The sequence below is a fragment of the Aotus nancymaae genome, unplaced genomic scaffold (genome assembly GCF_030222135.1).
Source record: "Aotus nancymaae isolate 86718 unplaced genomic scaffold, 86718_ANA_hifiasm-v0.15.2.pri h1tg000012l, whole genome shotgun sequence".
Taxonomy (NCBI): Eukaryota; Metazoa; Chordata; class Mammalia; order Primates; family Aotidae; genus Aotus; species Aotus nancymaae.
This window is the reverse complement of record NW_026988423.1, coordinates 42,262,934-42,282,146: the sequence shown is the minus strand read 5'-3', so window position 1 is coordinate 42,282,146 and position 19,213 is coordinate 42,262,934. Positions and strand designations below refer to the sequence as shown.

Below are 19,213 nucleotides of genomic sequence, written 5' to 3'. Positions count from 1 at the left end.
ACACTCCAATGAGTACTGCTTGTACATGAAATCATATGCAAACTCCACACCTTGATGAGATGAGAGACAGTTCTTCCCCCAGTGTCAATTCACTCTTTCTTAATAGCAACCAAATCCTCAATTTTTAAAACTCTTGGACTATGGCAGTTCAGAATAAAGATGGCATTTCCCAGCTTCCCTTGCTGCCAGGTGTGGCCACGTGACCGACTTCCACCAGACACGTGACTGGCATATGGCTGGGGAACATAAGTAGAAGTGATGTCTGCAGCTTCTTAAAGGACTTGTGGCCAGGTGAAGTGGCTCACACCTGCAGTCCCCACACTTTGGGAGGCCGAGGCAGGCAGATCATCTGAGGTCAGAAGTTTGAGGCTAGCCTGGCCAATATGGAGAAACCCCATCTCTACTAAACATACAAAAATTAGCCAGGCATGGTGAAGGGCACCTGTGTTCCCAGCTATTTGGGAGGTTGAGGCAAGAGAATTTCTTGAACCCAGAGGCAGAGGCTGCGATGAGCCTAGATCACGCCACTGCACTGTAGCCTGGGCAAGACAGCGAAACTCTGTATCAAAACATACACACACATACACACACACACACACAAACAGAACAAAACAACTTAATATTATCTGAAATTTCCTTATTCATTATCCATTTATTTAATGCCTTTCTCCTACCCCTTACACTAAAATGTAAATTCCATGAGAGCAAGAGCCTTCTTTATTAATCACCACTACATCCCTGCTTTATCCAAGAGACTTTTAAAAATTATTTTATTAAAAAGAAATAGAGATGGGTTTCACTATGTTGCCCAAGCTGGTCTTGAACTCCTGGCCTCAGGTGATCCTACTGCCTGGGCCCCCCAAAGTGCTGAGATTATAGGCAAGAGTCACTGGGCCCAACCTTAAAAGACTTTCAATAAGCCTCTATTGAGTGAATGAATCAATCAAATAATCGATGGCAATACCACATACACACAGACACACACAAAGAGAAAGTGTCAGAAACAGAATTGAGACAAATGTTAATGCTGTCAGTCTAAGACAGTGAGTAGATACAAAGTAAATGAGGAAGTTCATGATTTTAATGTAATTTTTAGTGGAAAGGGGCCATGGGTCAATAGCTCTATTTTCTATAAATTGTGCAAGCAGTCTATTCAATTACCATATTACATTTGCAGAAATCGAACACATATTGAGACACAATAAATGGAAACAATAAGTAGTGTGAAGAGGATATTATATACCTGGCATTCTATGAGTATTATGCAAAAAAAGAGAGAAATCCATAACAAGTCTTTAAATAAGGTATTCAGTAATATTCTCTCAAATAACTATGGAGTGAACAAAAATATTATCTACAATTACAGACCATATAATAAGTGATCGTAATACATATCAAAATCTTCAGAATGGTAACAAAGCTACACAAAGAAAATTCATATCTAAATTATTTTAATAATAAAAAGAAAAACCTAAATAAAATACAAATAAATAATAACAACACAAATTATTATTATATACCACAATAAATGATCAGAACAAGACTAAGAGAAAGTAAGAGAAAAGAAACGAAGAGAAAAGCTGAAAATACCAGAATGAAAATAGAGAAAAAAAAAAGATTATTCATTAAATAGAATAAATTTTCCCCAAAATCACTAAACTAGACAACCATCTGGCATATCAAATTAATAAAAAGTGAGAAAAACAAAAACTATAACTAAGAGAAGCTAAAACAATGGTATGAAAATACATTCAATTTTTTTTTTTTTTTTGAGACAGAGTTTCACTCTTGCCCAGGCCAGTGAAGTGGCATGATCTCGGCTCACTGCAACCTCTGCATCCGGGGTTCAAGTGATTCTCCTGCTTCAGCCTTCAATGTAGCTGGGATTACAGGTGCCCGCCACCAAGGCTGGCTAACGTTTGTATTTTTAGTGGAGATAGGATTTTGCCATGTTGGCAATGCTGGTCTCAAACTCCTGACCTCACGTGATCCACCTGCCTCAGCCTCCCCAAATGCTGGGATTACAGGTGTGAGCCATCAAGTCCAGCTGGCTTTTATACTCTCATATCAGCCTCCCTAAGTGCTAAGATTATAGGCATGAGCCACTGCGCCTGGCCTCAAATAAATCTTTAAACGATGTTATATGCAAGAAAATGCTAATAAACTAAGCAATTTTGAGGAATTGGTAACCTGAAGATAATATAAGTTTTCAAAATAGGCTAAAGGACAATTAACATCTAATGCTTATCAAATAATTACCTCAAAAAAATGAAAACAAAGCAAAAAAGCACTACCACTAGATCAAGACAGTTTATGAACTAGCAAGCTCAAAGTCAAAGTTATAAATCAATTCCACACTGTATAGAAGTTACTGCATATCACAGAAAATCATAGAATGCAAACAAATGAACTTTATCATGCCAGGTTTAACTATGTTTCAAGATCTAACAATGACACTTGTAGTTTTGTATAAAATATAGGGCACTTTTATTTATAAATATGAATTAAAAAATCAAAATTAATGGCAAATCAAATTCAAAACTTACACAACAAATTCAAATTGCATTAAGGAAATGGACTACCATGACAACTACTATTAACCATAAGAATTCAAAAATGATTTAATAGTAGGAAATTTATTATCACATCATGTCAGTAAAACAAGAATAATCACATGATCCTATTAATAGAGAGTCAAAGAACATTTGAGAAAAAGCTATCTTATATTCATGGTTTTAAAAAACTGTTGGTAAGTAAGACATGCTTTGGCGGTGTCCCCACCCAAATCTCATCTTGAATTGTAGCTCCCATAATTCCCACATGTTGTGGGAGGGGCCCAGTGGGAGATAATTGAATCATGGCAGAGGTTTCTACAATATTGTTCTCGTGGTAGTGAATAAGTCTCACAAGATCTGATGGTTTTATCAGGGGAAACCCCTTTCACTTGGTTCTCATTCTCTCTTGTCTGCCGCCATGTAAGACGTGCCTTTCACCTTCTACCATGATTGTGAGGCTTCCTCAGCCACGTGGAACTGAGAGTCCATTAAGCCTCTTTTTCTGTATAAATTACCCAGTCTCAGGTGAAAACAGACTAATACAGTAAATAAGAGGTTAATTTCCTAAGATCAAATATCATCCTTATGGTTTATTCATAATAAATAGGTTTCAGTTAACACAAATGGGATAAAATATATGCTGCCAGAAAGAAGGAAACAAAATTAATGCAATTTGTAGAGAAAGTCGTTGTGGGGATAAAGAACCTAAGAAAATCAATGGAAAAAAATCCATGACTGCTGTTTGTGTTTTTCCAAAATTCATATACTGAAATCATAACTCCCATTGTGATGGAATTGGAAAGTGGGGCCTTTGGGAGGTGATTAGATCGTGAAGGTAGAGACCCATAAAAAGGATTAATCAGGGATAAAAGGATCCAAGGAAATCAGCTAATACTCTGCAATCTGGGAGTGGGCCTTTGCCAGAACCTAACCGTACATCCAGGTTCCAGAACTGAGAGCAGTACATTTCTGTTGTTAATAAGCAACCTGTCTGTAGTATTTAGTTATTGCAGCCTCAACTGCCTAGACCCTTGCTAATGAGAGAATTCAGTAAGGTAGCCGGATGAACCCCAAAATTTCAAAGCCATTTTCCACCCTCCTGGCAGAAAGGAGTTAGAAACATTTAATGAAAAGTTAAAATCGGGCAGGGGGGCTCATGCCTGTAATCTCAGTACTTTGGGAGGCCAAGGTGGGCAGATCACCTGCGTTTGGGAGTTCAAGACCAGCCTGACCAATATGGTGAAACTCCATCTCTACTAAAAATGCACAAATTAGCCAGCCTGTGGTGGCACGTGCCTGTAATCAGCTACTCAGGAGGCTGAGGCGGAAGAATCTCTTGAACCCGGGAGGAGGAGGTTGCAGTGAGCCAAGACCATTGTCCCTGCGCTCCAGCCTGGGCCACAGAGTGAGACTCTGTTTAAAAGAAAAGAAAAGAAAAGAAAAGAAAAAAGAAAAGGAAAATTAAAAACCTATTCACCATGGCAAATAGAAAAAACAAACAAACAGCCAGCAGTACATCAATGAGACAGTGGGGGCCTGCTCCCCAGTGTCTGGCTGGGAAGGGGTCAGGAGCATGGGGATCAGAGCTTACTGACCAGAGGGTCGGGTGGCTGTAGCCGCCTCCCTGGTTTCCCTGGCTGCATACGTGAACCTCAGAACTCTATCCTGTGGGTCAACAGCATCGGAGCCGTGGTCAGTGTACCTCCAGGACAACATCCCTGAATCACAGGAAGACTCTTATTCGCTCTCCTGAACCTGGAACCTGCCTTTGGTTGCTTCTTGTTTGTTGGTTTGAGGAGACTGACCTGACTGACCCCAAGAGGTCCCCATCAGCTTCCATACCTGTCTCGCTCCTTTCTTTGCTTCCTCTGAAATTGAACAAGTTCAGGGCCAAGATTCTACCTCTGATAGCATCCATCCTAATCATCTTTCCTTTCTCTCCTGTTCGCTTCATTTAGAGAGGGTCTTGCTCTGACACCCAGGCTGGAGTGCAGTGGCACAATCCGAGCTCACCGCAGCCTCGAACTCCTGAGCTCAAGTGATCCTCCCACCTCGGCCTCCCAAGTAGCTGGGACCACAGGTATGCACCACCAGACCCAGCTAATTTTTATTTTTTTTGTAGAGATGGGTGCTCTGTACATTGCCCAGGCTGGTCTTGAACTCTTGAACTCAAGCAGTCCTCCTGCCTCTGCCTTTCAAAGTGCTGGAATTACAGGCATGAGCCACCATATTCAGCCCATTTAGACAACTTTCAATGAAAATTCTGCACCTCCCTGAGCGCCTACAGTTCCCATCCTGCCTTATGTGTTAAACTCTTGAGGGTAAGTGGATTGAATACAAGAAAATACACTTAAATAAAATTTGGGAAGATTCTATTGAATAGAAATACGAAACCACTGGTGCCAGGACTTTGCCAATAATGTGAGCAGTGATTTTCCTCCTCCTCCCTCCTCAGGCCACTGGTCAGCTCGTCTCAGCTACAGGCTGAAGTACCAGCCATGAGGTTATTTTGAAGGGACTTTAAAAATTACTTTCCATCAATGTATTTTTTGTGATTATAAAATCGTTTCAGGCTTTCTCCTAAAGTATGAGTTTTCAGCATACTGACTGCACATCCGGCTGATATGTGGAAAGCAGTGTCTGTGAGTCCTGCCTTGGACCTCCTGCAGCCTCTGCAGGAGAGGGTCATACAGTGGCTTTGGGTGACAGCTGCCACTCAGTGGTCTCCAGTGAGTTCTCTTCCTCCTGGCAGCTGGCAGCTGCATTAATTTTGATTTTAGTCTTTACTAAAAGAGTCCTGCTCTGTTGCCCAGGCTAGAGTGCAGTGGCACGATCTCGGCTCACTGCAACCTCCTCCTCCTAGGTTCAAGCAATTCTCCTGTCTCAGCCTGCTGAGTTGTTGGGATTACAGTTGCATGCCACCATGCCCGGCTAATTTTTGTCTATTTTTTAGTAGAAATGGGATTTCACCATATTGGTCAGGCTGGTCTCGAACTCCTGACCTCAGGTGATCCACCCACCTCGGCCTCCCAAAGTGCTGGGATTACAGGTGTGAGCCACCACGTCCAGCCAGCTTTTATACTCTCATATCAACTGTGTGCTCCTTTTACCACAACCATGGGTATGTGCACTAGAAATGCTTTACACTCTAATCACTCCTCCTCCCTCCCCACTTTTTTTTTTTTTTTTTGCCACTGAAAACAATTGTTGGATAATGTAATTTTGCTAATGTGAGATTTTTTCTTTTCTTTTGAGACAGGATCTCACTGTCAGCCAGGCTGGAGTGCAGTGACGCAATCACGGCTTACTGCAGCCTCAACCTCCTGGGCCCAAGTGATCCTCCTGCCTCAGCCTCCCCAAGTGCTGGAATTACAGACGTGAGCTACCGCACCCAGACTAATTTGAAATTTTGTTAACTTTACTGAATAATAACAGAATAGACCCTATAGCCTAATACACACAAGAATAAAGAATAAATTACATTCACCTTTATGCCAGTCAAACTAAGTACCATGAGAATTTTCTCCATTTCTCTCTCTGACTATAAATGGATCCATAACAGATGAATATAAACAGGCATATAATACATATAGAATGGTAATGTAATTTTACTGTAAATTCAATCTGTATCTTGGCTTCTTCATTTAGCATAAAGTTAAAATATTATTTGTAATAATTATACAATATTTTATCTCCATAACTGCATTTTTCTACATCTCTGACTGATTTAATATGATAGATTACTAAATGTAGAATTATTTTAAATCACAGTGTTGGAACAAATTCTAAATTATAGGGCTTTAAAAATTATGGCTAAGTATCACCAAATAGTTTTCTGAAAAGTTGTACAATTTACATTTCTATCAGTGTTAGTCTTTTTTTTTTTTTTTAGATGGAGTCTCACTCTGTCACCCAGGCTGGAGTGCAGTCTTGGTCTCAGCCCACTGCAGCCTCCACCTCCTGGTTTCCAGCATTTCTCCCGCCTCAGCCTCCCGAGTAGCTGGGATTACAGGCGCACACCACCACATCTGGCTAATTTCTGTATTTTTAGTAGAGACAGGGTTTCACCATGTTGGCCAGGCTGGTCTTGAACTCCTGACCTCAGGTGAGCTACCTGCCTCGGCCTCCCAAAGTGCTGGAATTACTGGTGTGAGCCACTGCGCCCAGCTGAGTTTGCCTATTTTATCTCTCTCTCGACAACTTTGAGTATTACACGACTTAATTTCCATTCTGAGAAGATAATTGTTATCCAATCCCTATTTTAATGGACATTTCTAAGATTTCTGGTGAGGCTGGGCTGTTTTAATGTTTATTTCAAATGTCTATCAGTTGTCTATTCCTCTTTATCTCATTTATTGTCAAGGGGTTTCACATAGCTTTAGAAATGTTCTGTATATGTGCTTTACTCTATCAATTGCCACACTCTTGCCAGTTTGTCAGCTTTTTTGTTTGCTTTTTGAGACAGGGTCCTGCTCTGTTGCTTAGGCTGGAGTGCAGTGGCATGATCATGGCTCCCTGCAGCCTGGACCTCCCAGGCTAAATTGATCCTCTCACCTCAGCCTCCCCAGTGGCTAGACTACAGGCACACACCACCATGTCTGGCTAATTTTTGTATTTGTAGAGTCAGGGTCTTGCTTTGTTGGTTTCAAACTGGTCTCAAACTCCTGGGCTGAAGCGATCCTCCCACCTCGGCCTCCCACAGTGCTGCGATTACAGGCGTGAGACACTGTGTCTGGCCTTCGTTAGCTTTTTATATATTCTCATAATTGAATAGTTTAAGTTAGTAGTATTATTTGATTCTTCCATTGCTTCCAATACTTAGAGAGTTATTTCCTACTTAGAAATTAGCAACATAATGATACGTAATTTCTCCACCTTTTCAAAACAGTTTAAAACTATAGTGTCATATAAGATCAGTTACACTTATGAATAAGGATAAGTAAAAGAAGAACCCAAATTACCAAACCTGGAAGGAAGCCAGGGTCAGAAGCAGATGAGTAAACCTAACCCACTGCCCTGTCCCAAATGTTAGGCTCATTAAAATCCTGTAACTAAGTGGCTCTCAAACTCAAGTGAGCGTGGAAGTCACCCAGAGGGCCTATTGGAACAGACTGCTGGGCCACAGCCCTCGAGTTTCTGATTTAATAGGTCCATACTGAATATTCAGCTCAATGGGTGAGACCCAGGAATTTGCATTTCTTTTTTTTTTTTTCTTTTTGAGACAGGTCTCACTCTGTTCCCCAGGCTGGAGTGAAGTGTGATCACGGCTCACTGCAGCCTCAACTGCCTGGGCGATCTCCTCACCTCAACTTCCAGAGTAACTGGGACTGCGGGCATGTGCCACCACGCCAGGATAACGTTTTATTATTATTTTTAGAGATGGGTTTTTGTTATGTTGCCTAGACTGGTCTTGAACCCCTGGACTCGAGAGCCTCCCACCTCTGTCTCCTAAAATGCTAGGATAATAGGTGTGTCATTTGCCTGGCCAGAATTCACATTTCTAACAAATTTCAGCGTTGGAAATAGATGTTGGATGGTGCCATGAGAGTACCCTTCCTGCAGGCCAGGAAGTAAAACTTGCGTTGCTGAAAGATCCTTTGTCTCAGTGCTGATTTTTCTTTGAGGCACCGAGCATCTATTTCCAACATCTACTTCCAACATCCAGGTATTACTGATGCTGCTGGTCCAGGAACCACGCTTTAGGAATCACCGTTGGCATGAATGCTTTTCATATTCCATTTTTCCACACTTGGTAAGATTCCTGTGAGGACTCAAGGCTTCCTGTCAGTCTAGCAGGCCTGGATATGAGCATCACTGCTGAAAACTATCAAGGTTCCATTAGATGATTAAGAATGGAAGAGAGGCCGGGCTCGGTGGCTCACGCCTGTAATCCCAGCACTTTGAGAGGCCGAGGCGGGTGGATCACCTGAGGTCAGGAGTTCCAGACCAGTCTGGCCAACATGGTGAAACCCAGTCTCTAATAAAAATACAAAAATTAGCTGGGTGTGATGGCAGGCACCTATAATCCCAGCTACTTGGGTGGCTAAGGCAGGAGAATTGCTTGAACCTTGGAGGCAGAGGTTGCAGTGAGCTGAGATTGCGCCACTGCGCTCTAACCTGGGCAAGAGTGAGACTCTGTCTCCAAAAAAAAAGTTATTGTCAATGGTTGGGTATATTTCCTCCCAGTCTTTTTATGCATAACAGATTTGGAGTCACAACGTATTGTAGCTTTTTGTATGTAATATTTCCTTCACATGTCATGACCAGGAAACCACAAAGGGCTCTCAACTGTCTATGAGTCAAGAACTTCATTCATTTTATTATTATTTTTTTTTGAGACAGAATCTCACTCTGTTGACCAGGCAGGAGTGCAGTGGCATGATTACAGCTCACTGCAGCCTCAACCTCCCAGCCTCAGACAATCCTCCTGCCTCAGCCTCCCAAGTAGCTGGGACTACAGGTACATACCACCCTGGTTAATTTTTATATTTTATGTACAGAAGGGTTGTTCCTGATTGCCTAGGATGCTCTCAAATTCCTGCCTTGGCCTCCCAGAGTGCTGGAATTATAGGTATAAGCTACTGTGCCAGGCGTAAGTGAAGAATTTTAAACCAAACCACCTGCCCATCTCCGCCATCACCCTAGGACCGGCTTATAAGATGTCCCAGACAAAAGCCTGGGCCCTGGACTAGGAAGAACTAGGTTTTGGATCAGAACCTGAGACAGAGATCAAGAATCCAGGACCAGGCCAGGCGCTGTGCTTCACGCCTATAATCCCAACACTTTGGGAGGTCAAGGTGGGTGGAATACTTGGGCCAGGAGCTTGAGACTAGCCTGGCCAATGTGGCAAAACCCCATGTCTACTAAAAATGCAAAAAATTATCCAGGTATGGTGGCACATACCTGTAGTCCCATCTACTTGGAGGCTGAAACATGAGAATCACTTGAACCTGGGAGGTGGAGGCTGCAGTGAGCCGAGATGGCACCACTGCACTCCAGCCTGGGCAACAGAGTGAGACTGTGTCTCAAAAGAGAAAAAAAGAGTCCAGGACCAAAGCAGAAATGGAAAGCCACAGGAGACATGAGACCACAGCAAGAATTTGGGATGGAGAGACAGAAGGTAAGCCTTCCCAGAAAGATTTCCGGGGAGCAGATGCAGGTATTTTATTGCACCTGCTGTATATTCTCCCACCAGACGAGTGAGGATTGGACAGCAGCAGACCTGTGATTGATAACCAGGGAGGGGCAAAGCAAGTCAGCATGGCAAACAGACTTTGATCCCTACCACATCTGGGGATGAATGCCCTATGCACTTTTAGGCTAGGGTAATTTACAATGTCTTCCACATTGCACACAGCAGTGGGATGAACTAGCTATTCCAAAAAGCAGCTGGCAGAATGGCTCCCTGGACTTCATGTGTGCTCAGGGCTATTCCCTAAAAGTCCTGAGCATGTGAAAAGAGCAGGGAGCTATTACAGGCTTCTTGTCCCCGACCTTTGGCCTCAAATCATTCCAGCACGGCCAGCACCATCCAATGAGCAGATCTATTTGCTCACAAACCATGAACATGTCTTTTCTGAAAACAGAAACTCTAAATTAGTGAAATCTTCATGAATGAGGCTTGATTGTGAATAAGATAAAAATGTGACCAAAGGAGCCCAGTTCTACAGCACACGTTCGACGTTTTCAGCATCGCTCTGGCCGAGGTGTTCTTCAACCTCACGGTGGAAAAATAAGACACACAAACAGCTCAGCTCTCCTCACCAAGTGCAGGACTCATTTCTCTGTTTCTTCAGAGGGAAAAGAGTTTAATGGAAGCATTGGCCGGCCCCTGGGACCGGCAGACCTGTTTAATCTATGATCGTTTCATGTCTGCTTGCTACAGTTTGCTGTGTGCAAACTCACGGCAGAACACCATTGCACAGGGCTGGAGGTCAAGGAGGAGAAAATGAAAAAGGCTGCTGGGGTGGATTCGTGAAAACACCATGACAAAATAGCAAGGCTGTCTCCTCTGCCACTTGAGGACAGCTACTGTATCATAAGCCTCTTATGCTTGGATACAAGCAGGCACACGACGTGTGGCGTAAATAAATGTTGGAAAAGCAGGGACCCTGAGGACTTGACTTCTCGGCAGTTGCAATTAACCTGCAGCATGGAGCAGGAAGGCTGAGTGTCCTATGCACTTTTAGGCTAGGGTAATTTACAATGTCTGGAACACTGCACACAGCTGTGGGATAAAACCAGCTCTTCCAAAGACCAGCTGGCAGAATGGCTCCCTGAGTCCTGCGTCTCAGCCCCGCTCAGTCCCTTCTTTCCCTCCTCTCTCCACATACCACATCCTAAGGCTGACTCCAAACCCAATTTCACATTTCCTCTGCAAATATATCACTGCAGTAACAGCAAACACACAGAAGTTTGATGAATGAAGATGAAGAACACAATAACAGCTTCATAAGTTATGCGCAGGAAAGCGGTTCTGAACCAGCTGCCAAGAGTCTCGCACCCAGAGGGCTTGGCGTACCCTGCGGGGACTGGAGACTCTGGGGCATGACTCTCAGACCATCCTCCCTGGGAAGGAAGGTGCATTTGTAGCCACCCGTATTCCGCCTTCGCTCATAGCCAATTTCCTGTAGAGAGCCAGGAGCTCATAACTTTTGGGACCAGGGCCAACCAATAAATAGTTGCTTTCGCAGAATCCCATTTGATTTTATTCTACCTTTGGCAGTATAGGCTAGAACGCCAGTAAGGAGAGCACTGGAGAAAAAAAGATTTTTATTCATTTATTGAGCCAGGGTTTTGCTCTGTCATCCAAGGTGGAGAGCAGTGGCTCAGTCTTGCTCACTGCAACCTCCACCTCCCAGGTTCAGATGATTTTCATTCCTCAGCCTCCTGAGTAGCTGGGATTATAGGCATCTGCCATGACATCCACCTAATTTTTCTTTTCAGTAAAGCAAGATTTCACCATGTTGGTTAGGCTGGTTTCAAACTACTGCCTTCAAGTTATCTGCCCACCTCGGCCCTCCAAAGTGCTGGGATTACAGGCATAAGCCACCCTGTCTGGCCTGGGAAAAAATATTTTATTAGGAAGAGGCACCTAGTGCTCGGGAGGATTGCTTCTCAGTGATACAGAGAATAGCCTTGGTCATGGGTCTCCTCTAAGGTAGGAAGAAACGTAAGCCTGGGGAAAACGGAAGTCTTGGAGCAGCAAGGTCAGATCAGAAGTTGAAGTCCAATGATGGAGTCTTTACCCTTCTGTGGTAGCTAACCTCCAAAGTGACCCGCAGTGGCTCCTGCCTCCTGGCATTCACCGGGAGGTCGTTCTGTCCCACACTGAATAGGGATGACCTGTGTAACCAAGAGGCTACTGCAGAAATGACGGCGTCCAACTCCCATAGCTAAGGCATAAAAGACATCATAGCTCTTGCCTAGCACTGTCCTGGATCACTGGCTTTGAGGGAAGCTGGCTGCCATGTCAGGAGAACACTCAAGAAGCACTGTGGTGAGGTCCATGCCATAGGGACCTGAGGGCTCCTGGCAACCACCAGCATCACCTTGCCAGCCAGGTGACTGAGCCACCAGGAAGCACATCTTCCAGTCCAGTCAAGCCCAAGGCTGGTCACAGCTCCAGCCGGCATCTTGGCTGCAACTGCATTACAGACTCTGAGCTAGAACCATCCAGCTTAGCCAGCTTTCAAATTCCCGACCCACAGAAATTACGTGAGATAGAAAATATTTACTGTGGTTTTCTGTCCCTAGATTTTGGTGTAATGTATTGTGCAGCCATAGATCTTGGATATGTACCCTTCCAGAGGTAGTCTCATGTCTGTTTCCATGGGAAACTGACTTTGTCACTGATGGGAAGTCTTGCTAGTGTCTCTAAAGTAGGATGGTCTTCTTTCAAGAATATCAGTACCCTCCTGAGATCAGTATCTTCTGCCTGGATATCTGGAGATGAAAAGCTACCTTTCTTATTTTTTTATGTCTTGAAACAGGGTCTTACTCTGTCACCCAAGCTGGAGTGCAGTGGCACAATCACAGCTCACTGCAGCCTCAAACTCCTGGCCTCAAGCGATCCTCCTGCCTCAGCTCCACAGTAGCTGGGACTACAGGTGCACACCACCATACCCAGCTCATTTTTTAACTTGCTTTTAGAGACAGGGTCTCGCTATGTTGGGAAAGCAACCTTTCTGCTTCTTTTTTGTCCATTATCTTCAATCACTACCAGGCAGGACATACATGTATATACATATATATGTACACACACACACGCACACGCACATATGCACGTGCACACACTCAGCTTTCCTCTAAACCTGAAAAACCACTCAAGCACTGGGAACCTGAACTCTTCTCCAGAAACAAGCCAAAGCTGTGGAAATTTTAAGTACCATTTTTTCACGCCGTCTCTGAAGGGGCAGGCAGTCGCAGGGGGGAAATGGGGAGGCTGATTACTGAGAAATGATGGATGGTTTTGTTCTCGCTTGCTGGTCGTAAAATCCTGAGCTGGGTGAGCACCAGCAGGAGGGGAAAGCCACAGCCACTAAGTCTGTGCCTTCCAGCATTGGTTTAAATATTTCAAGATGGATTTTTTTCCCTTTTACTCTCCTTTCTTCAACCTCTCTTTTCACTCCGGGTATGGAAGAAAATCTTGAGTAAGACAAAAAACGCGGAGACTTTGTGAGCATTACAGCATGTCTGAATTAAGCTAGAGGCAGTCCATATATTAAGAGAAATATTTCCCTGCAGTGTGGACGCTCTACCGTTATGAAGCTGGAAGACAGCAGGCCTCTGCTTAAGAGTACATGAAGCAGCCATAGCTCCTTCCCCTCCGGATGAGGGCCAGGAAGAATGCTTAGAGCCTACAACGCTTTGGAACAGTCTCCTAGGCTGCAGTAAGCCGTGAGGATGGAGATAAAGAGTAGAAAGCATTCAGGGGGTCAGGCGCCATGGTTCACACCTGTAAACTCAATACTTTAGGAGGCTAAGGCAGGCTGGAGTGCAGTGGTGTGATCATAGCTCACTGCAGCTTTGAACTCCTGGGCTCAAGCGATCTTCCTGCCTCAGCCTCAAGAGTGGCTGGGACTACAGGCAGGCACCATCATGTTCGGCTAATTTTTAAAATTGTTTGTAGAGGTGGGATCTTGCTATGTTGCCCAGGCTGGTCTTGAACTCCTGGCCTCCAGCGATCCTCCTGCCTCGGTCTCCCAAAGTGCTGGAATTACAGGCAGGAGCCACCAAATTCGGCTTCGTCAGCCAAATTCTTAAATAGCTAGGTCTGAGTCTTAAATGCCTTTGGTAAAACCCACAAAGACTGACAGATTATAGCATACATAAGTTCTTACCAAATACTTGTTGGTTCTATGCAAGATGGGTACCTGAATAAGACCAGAAAGACATGCCAAATGCAGCCCTTATCTAGGTTAGAGAACTCTCTCAGTAAAGAGGAAAAACATTATCAAGAAATTTTTTAAAAACCACGCTGTGTTTGAATGGCGTTTTACGTGTCTAATCAGTAATTTAACTTAATTTAATTTGACAGACAATTTATTCGATTCAAATTTTTAAAAACAATGATTGATAACCCACTCCCTAAATTTTATAATCAGAAAATAATGGTCACATTTTAAGAGTAGAGAACTAATAGAAAAATGATTTCATTATACTTTAATAATTAGGACGTTAGATGTTTGGAATTTCCTAAGAGATTTTACAAGATAAAAATAGGAGCTAATTGAGAAGCACTGAATACACATTCTTAGACAAAATCACTCTCTCCTATTAAGTGCAAGGATATTGACAGGATCCGAATGGACCAGGCAACCATGCCATTCTCTCAGCAAAGACATCCCAGAACTGGGGGCAAAGACAAAATTGGCTCAGATAATACCAGTGCGCCCCTTTAGAGTGTCCCCAGGAAAAAGACTTTTGTGAATGAGCAGTGGAATAATTTCATTTTTCCTAAATGCAAAAACAAACTGCTATGAGAAAAACATGGGGAGATATTTCACGCCTCCAAACCCTAAATAAGTAATAGTTCTGATTCTTTGTTCACGAACATACGTCGCTCAGCCCAGAAGAGATTTTCACATGCCAAACAGAAGCTCAAGAATTCAGAGACAAAACTCAGTCTCAGACACGTTTACTGTCAAACTTAGTCTGAAAAAAAAAAATCTTACCTGCCAGAATATGCTGTCTATCGTGTTTCCAAGAAAACCATCGCGACCTTCTGAAGACACCAGCTTGGGGCCAAGAATGGTCATGAATTCATCAAAATCCACCTGGCCATCCCCTGGGAGGAGAAGACGGAAATATGAGTTGCAAAGATGAACCTGACCTACCGTACCTGCTGCAATACACACCTCTACGCTTTCCTTCTTGGCATGACTTCAGTCGATGAAGAAGAGCTGGTAACATTACTTAAAATTGTTCAATGTTGGCCGGGTGCGGTGGCTCATGCCTGTAATCCCAGCACTTTGGGAGGTCGAGGCGGGTGGATCACGAGGTCAAGAGATCGAGACCATCCTGGCCAACATGGTGAAAACCCGCCTCTACTAAAAACACAAAAAATTAGCTGGGCATGGTGGCGCGTGCCTGTAATCCCAGCTACTCGGGAGGCTGAGGCAGGAGAATTGCCTGAACCCAAGAGGCGGAGGTTGCGGTGAGCCGAGATCGCGCCATTGCACTCCAGCCTGGGTAACAAGAACGAAACTCCGTCTCAAAAAAAAAAAATCGTTCAATGTTCTTCAATGACCGAAAGTCCCACAAGAAACTGGCAATTATTAGTCCAAACAGCACCACATAATCCTCAACATTTCACAGGATTTCTGGCGAAATGCCCAACCACCACCTCCCACTTAACGTGGCTACACCTCACCCTTACTTCTTTTACTCCAAATTGCCCAGTTGTACACGATAGAAGGGGCAGCTTCACCCCATCTCTTCCACCATCCTTGTCACCCACATACACATTTACTTATCAAGCCTTCCGGATTTCACCTCTTAATTATCTGTGGCTGCTCTATCTTCCTCATCACTCCAATGGCTAGTTCTTTTTTCAATGACGAAGGTGAGAAAATCCTTCCAAGAATTAATGTTCCTAGCTACAATTCTGTTGTGAGTAGCACGGCTTTTCCACTCCTGCCTTCATAGTCTCTTCTATGCAGTTCTGAGTTTAATTCCCCCAACCCGAATCTGATCATGCTTTATACATTTGAACAGCATCTTTTATTTTTATTTTTCGAGATGGAGTCTTGCTCTGTCGCCCAGGCTGGAGTGCAGTGGCACAATCTTGGCTCACTGCAACCTCCACCTCCCAGGTTTAAGCGATTCTCCTGCCTCAGCCTCCTGAGTAGCTAGGATTACAGGCACCCACCATCATGCCTGCCTAAGTTTTGTATTTTTAGTAGAGACGAGGTTTCACCATGTTGCCCAGGCTGGCCTCAAACTCCTGACCTTAAGTGATCCACCCACTTCAGCCTCCCAAAGTGCTGGGATTACAGGCGTGAGCCACCACACCTGGCCTGAACAGTACCTTTGACTGAAAATAGGGATACCACCTCAGCACAGCGTTCAAGCCTCACTAGCTCTTTTTTTTTTTTTTCTGAATGAATACTTTTATACATATATACATATTTTATTGTGTTTTGGGTTTTGGGCTACATGTGAAGAACATGCAAGATTGTTGCATAGGTACACACATGGCAATGTGGTTTGCTGCCTTCCTCCCCATCACCTATATCTGGCATTTCTCCCCATGTTATCCCTCCCCACCTCCGCACCCTCTGCTGTCCCTCCCCTATTTCCCCCGCAACAGACCCCAGTGTGTGATGCTCCCCTCCCTGTGTCCATGTGTTCTCATTGTTCAATACCCACCTATGAGTGAGAACATGAGGTGTTTGATTTTCTTGTGTCACTTTGCTGAGAATGATGGTTTCCAGGTTCATCCATGTCCCTACAAAGGACACGAACTCATCGTTTTTATAAGCCTATCTCTTTTGTATCCATTTGTCCCCAAACTTTGCACAAAATGCATGCTCCCTCACACCTCTGTATGCATGTGTATGCTGGTCCCTCTGTCCGGGATGTCTTCCCTCCCTTGTCTATCTGGGGACTATCTCTCTCTCTAAGATGGAGCTGAAGTTCTCTTTTTGTTTTGATCCTGATCTCATTAGGCAGAACTGGAACTTTTTTTCTATCTCTCCTACTAACTTCCTGTGTACCTATTGTGGAATTTAAAACCATGTATCCCGGCCAGGTGCGGTGGCTCATGCCTGTAATCCCAGCACTTTGGGAGGCCGAGGTGGGTGAATCACCTGAGGTCAGGAGTTCAAGACCAGCCTGGCCAACATAGTGAAACTCTGTCTCTACTAAAAATACAAAATTAGCCAGGCATGGTGGCGCATGCCTATAATCCCAGCTACTTGAGAGGCTAAGGCAGGAGAATCACTCGAACCGGGAGGCGGAGGTTGCAGTGAGCCGAGATCACATCACTGCACTCCAGCCTGGGCTACAAGAGCAAGATTCTGTTTCAAAAAAGTAAAATAAAATAAAACCTCATGCCTATCTCACAAGCGAAAGATTGTGAGTTCTGCAAGGTCAAGGACTTGGTCTGAAACATCTCTGTATATTGGACACCAAAGCAGGCATCAGTGTGCACTTTCACAATGAATGAATGATGTCTCTTGCTCGCTCTTTCTTTGTTCAGTTCAGCATCTGTTGGATCTTTAATGGGAGTGCTGACAGTAGCCAGAAGGTGGACTTGAGCCAACTCAACAGACAACAGTGAACCTTCAAGCCATCGTTCGGTCCTCTGTGAGTCATCAGTGTGGCGTTCTGCACCCGCAGAGCTGTTCAAAAGGGCAACGCCATCCGAGTTCACCACATCCCTATCTTGGCTCCAACCACTGCAGACAGCCAGGTGTCTGCACACAAGAGTTTGCCCAAATGCCCACACATAAATCAATCTACTCCCCGAGTGCATTCACCTTCAAAGAATATTCATTCACAACCTATTTCACAACACCAAGCAGATGTTAGCATGGAGATGCCAATAACTCAGAACAGCTTGTCCAGGAACAGATCCCAGCAGAGGTGAAACTTCCTAAAGGATTAGGGAGGCATGGCAAGTCAATGGGAAATGGAGGATTTAACCACCAAATGATGGGGGGCGGTGAGTGGCCTCTGGAGAGGAAATCGATTTATCTCATCGTTCAACAAGATAAATTTAAAGCTTCACTCTTTCTGGTAATCGTTAAGAAAGCTAATTCAAGTGACAAATGAGTTACCATCTTGCCTTCAAAGTTAACAAAGACTTCCAAAAAGCACGCTGCAGTCCATGCTGCCAGAAATACAGAGAGAGAGGCTCTCCAATGCATTCCTGGCATACCTGGCCCAAATAGAGACTGCAAGTACCAATCGAGACCCTGCAAAGTGGTGGTTCCTTTGGATCTAACGACTCACTTAAAAAAACAGAGATGGGGTCTTGCTATGTCGCCCAGGCTGGTCTTGAACTCCTGGATTCAAGTGATCCTCCTTCCTCGGCCTCCTAAAGTGCTGGGATTACAGGTAAGAACCACTACACCTGACCTTAATAACTTCATTTTTAAAGAAAAAAAAAATATTATCTTGAATATAGAACAAGATATTTGCCTAGAGATAGATGTTCAACCAGTATTTGTGAAAGTGAAAGTAGAAAGCTAGAGGGAAGGAGAATGGCCCAGTCTACCTAGAATTTGACACCTCTGAAAGCTAACTCCATGTGGCTCCATGTTTCAGATAGACATGCTTGGTACCTATGTGCAGTAACCCTCAGCTCACCCCAAATCACCTCCACTGGTCATAGGTGGGGCTGGATAGCTAAATAGTCTCAGACTAAACTTTGCATTCTCAAGAGAGACAGTATCACCCACAATGGGGTGAAAATGGATTCTAAATGTTGGAAATAGATGCTCAGTGCTGCAAAGAAAAATTAGCACGGAGACAAAGGATCTTTCAGCAACACAATTTTTACTTCCTGGACTGCAGGAAGAGTACTGACACTAGCCATCTTGCCACGAGAACACAACGAACAAAGGAAAACACATACAAATTCATCCCTTATGCGTTTGGGGTCGTCCTTCCTGCTGTGACTGATCTCTGTTGGCTGGAGCCAGACCTCACAATCTAAACTAAAACCCGATTGGCTAACAACTTAAAACTTTTCTAAACAGGTAAAAGCAATGGAGAGCTGGGACATACCTGTGAGCACGTCCAGCACAGACATCTTGGTTAAAGTACAAGGACATAGAATGTACTACGTGCCTGTAAGCATGGCATGTCCCACAGCTACATAGGATAGGGCTTAACAAAGTTATTAGAACACTTATTCTTTAACAAGAAAGGAAACTTTAAAAAGCAACTTTTCTACTTCCCACATTAGAGAACAAAATAATGTTAGCCATTGTTAGCTATTATCTGTGGCTCCTGTGGTGCTACAGTACAGTACATAATATACGGTGCGTCTGTGCAAAATTTCGAGTGAGAAGGACAACTACAAAAATGCATGTCTTAAAAGGCTCTTCTGGGTACTTATTAAAAAAAAGAGAAGATTCTGAATTACTGGACTGGCAAATATCCCAAGTACTATGGTTCTTTTTCCTAGGTACTCCCTCTGGAATGTT

At 43.9% G+C, this 19,213-nt stretch overlaps 1 protein-coding gene across 6 annotated transcripts in view; it reads right to left on the bottom strand.

Annotated features, from left to right (window-relative positions):
* The window catches only part of CALN1 (calneuron 1), a 636,916-nt gene that overhangs the window by 227,665 nt on the left and 390,038 nt on the right, over window positions 1-19,213 (bottom strand). For all 6 annotated transcript variants that reach the window (XM_012449090.3, XM_012449087.3, XM_012449086.3 and 3 more), the window contains one exon: window positions 14,732-14,844. In XM_012449090.3, the coding sequence (XP_012304513.1) occupies window positions 14,732-14,844 (113 nt within the window). The remainder of the gene's footprint in view (window positions 1-14,731; window positions 14,845-19,213) is intronic.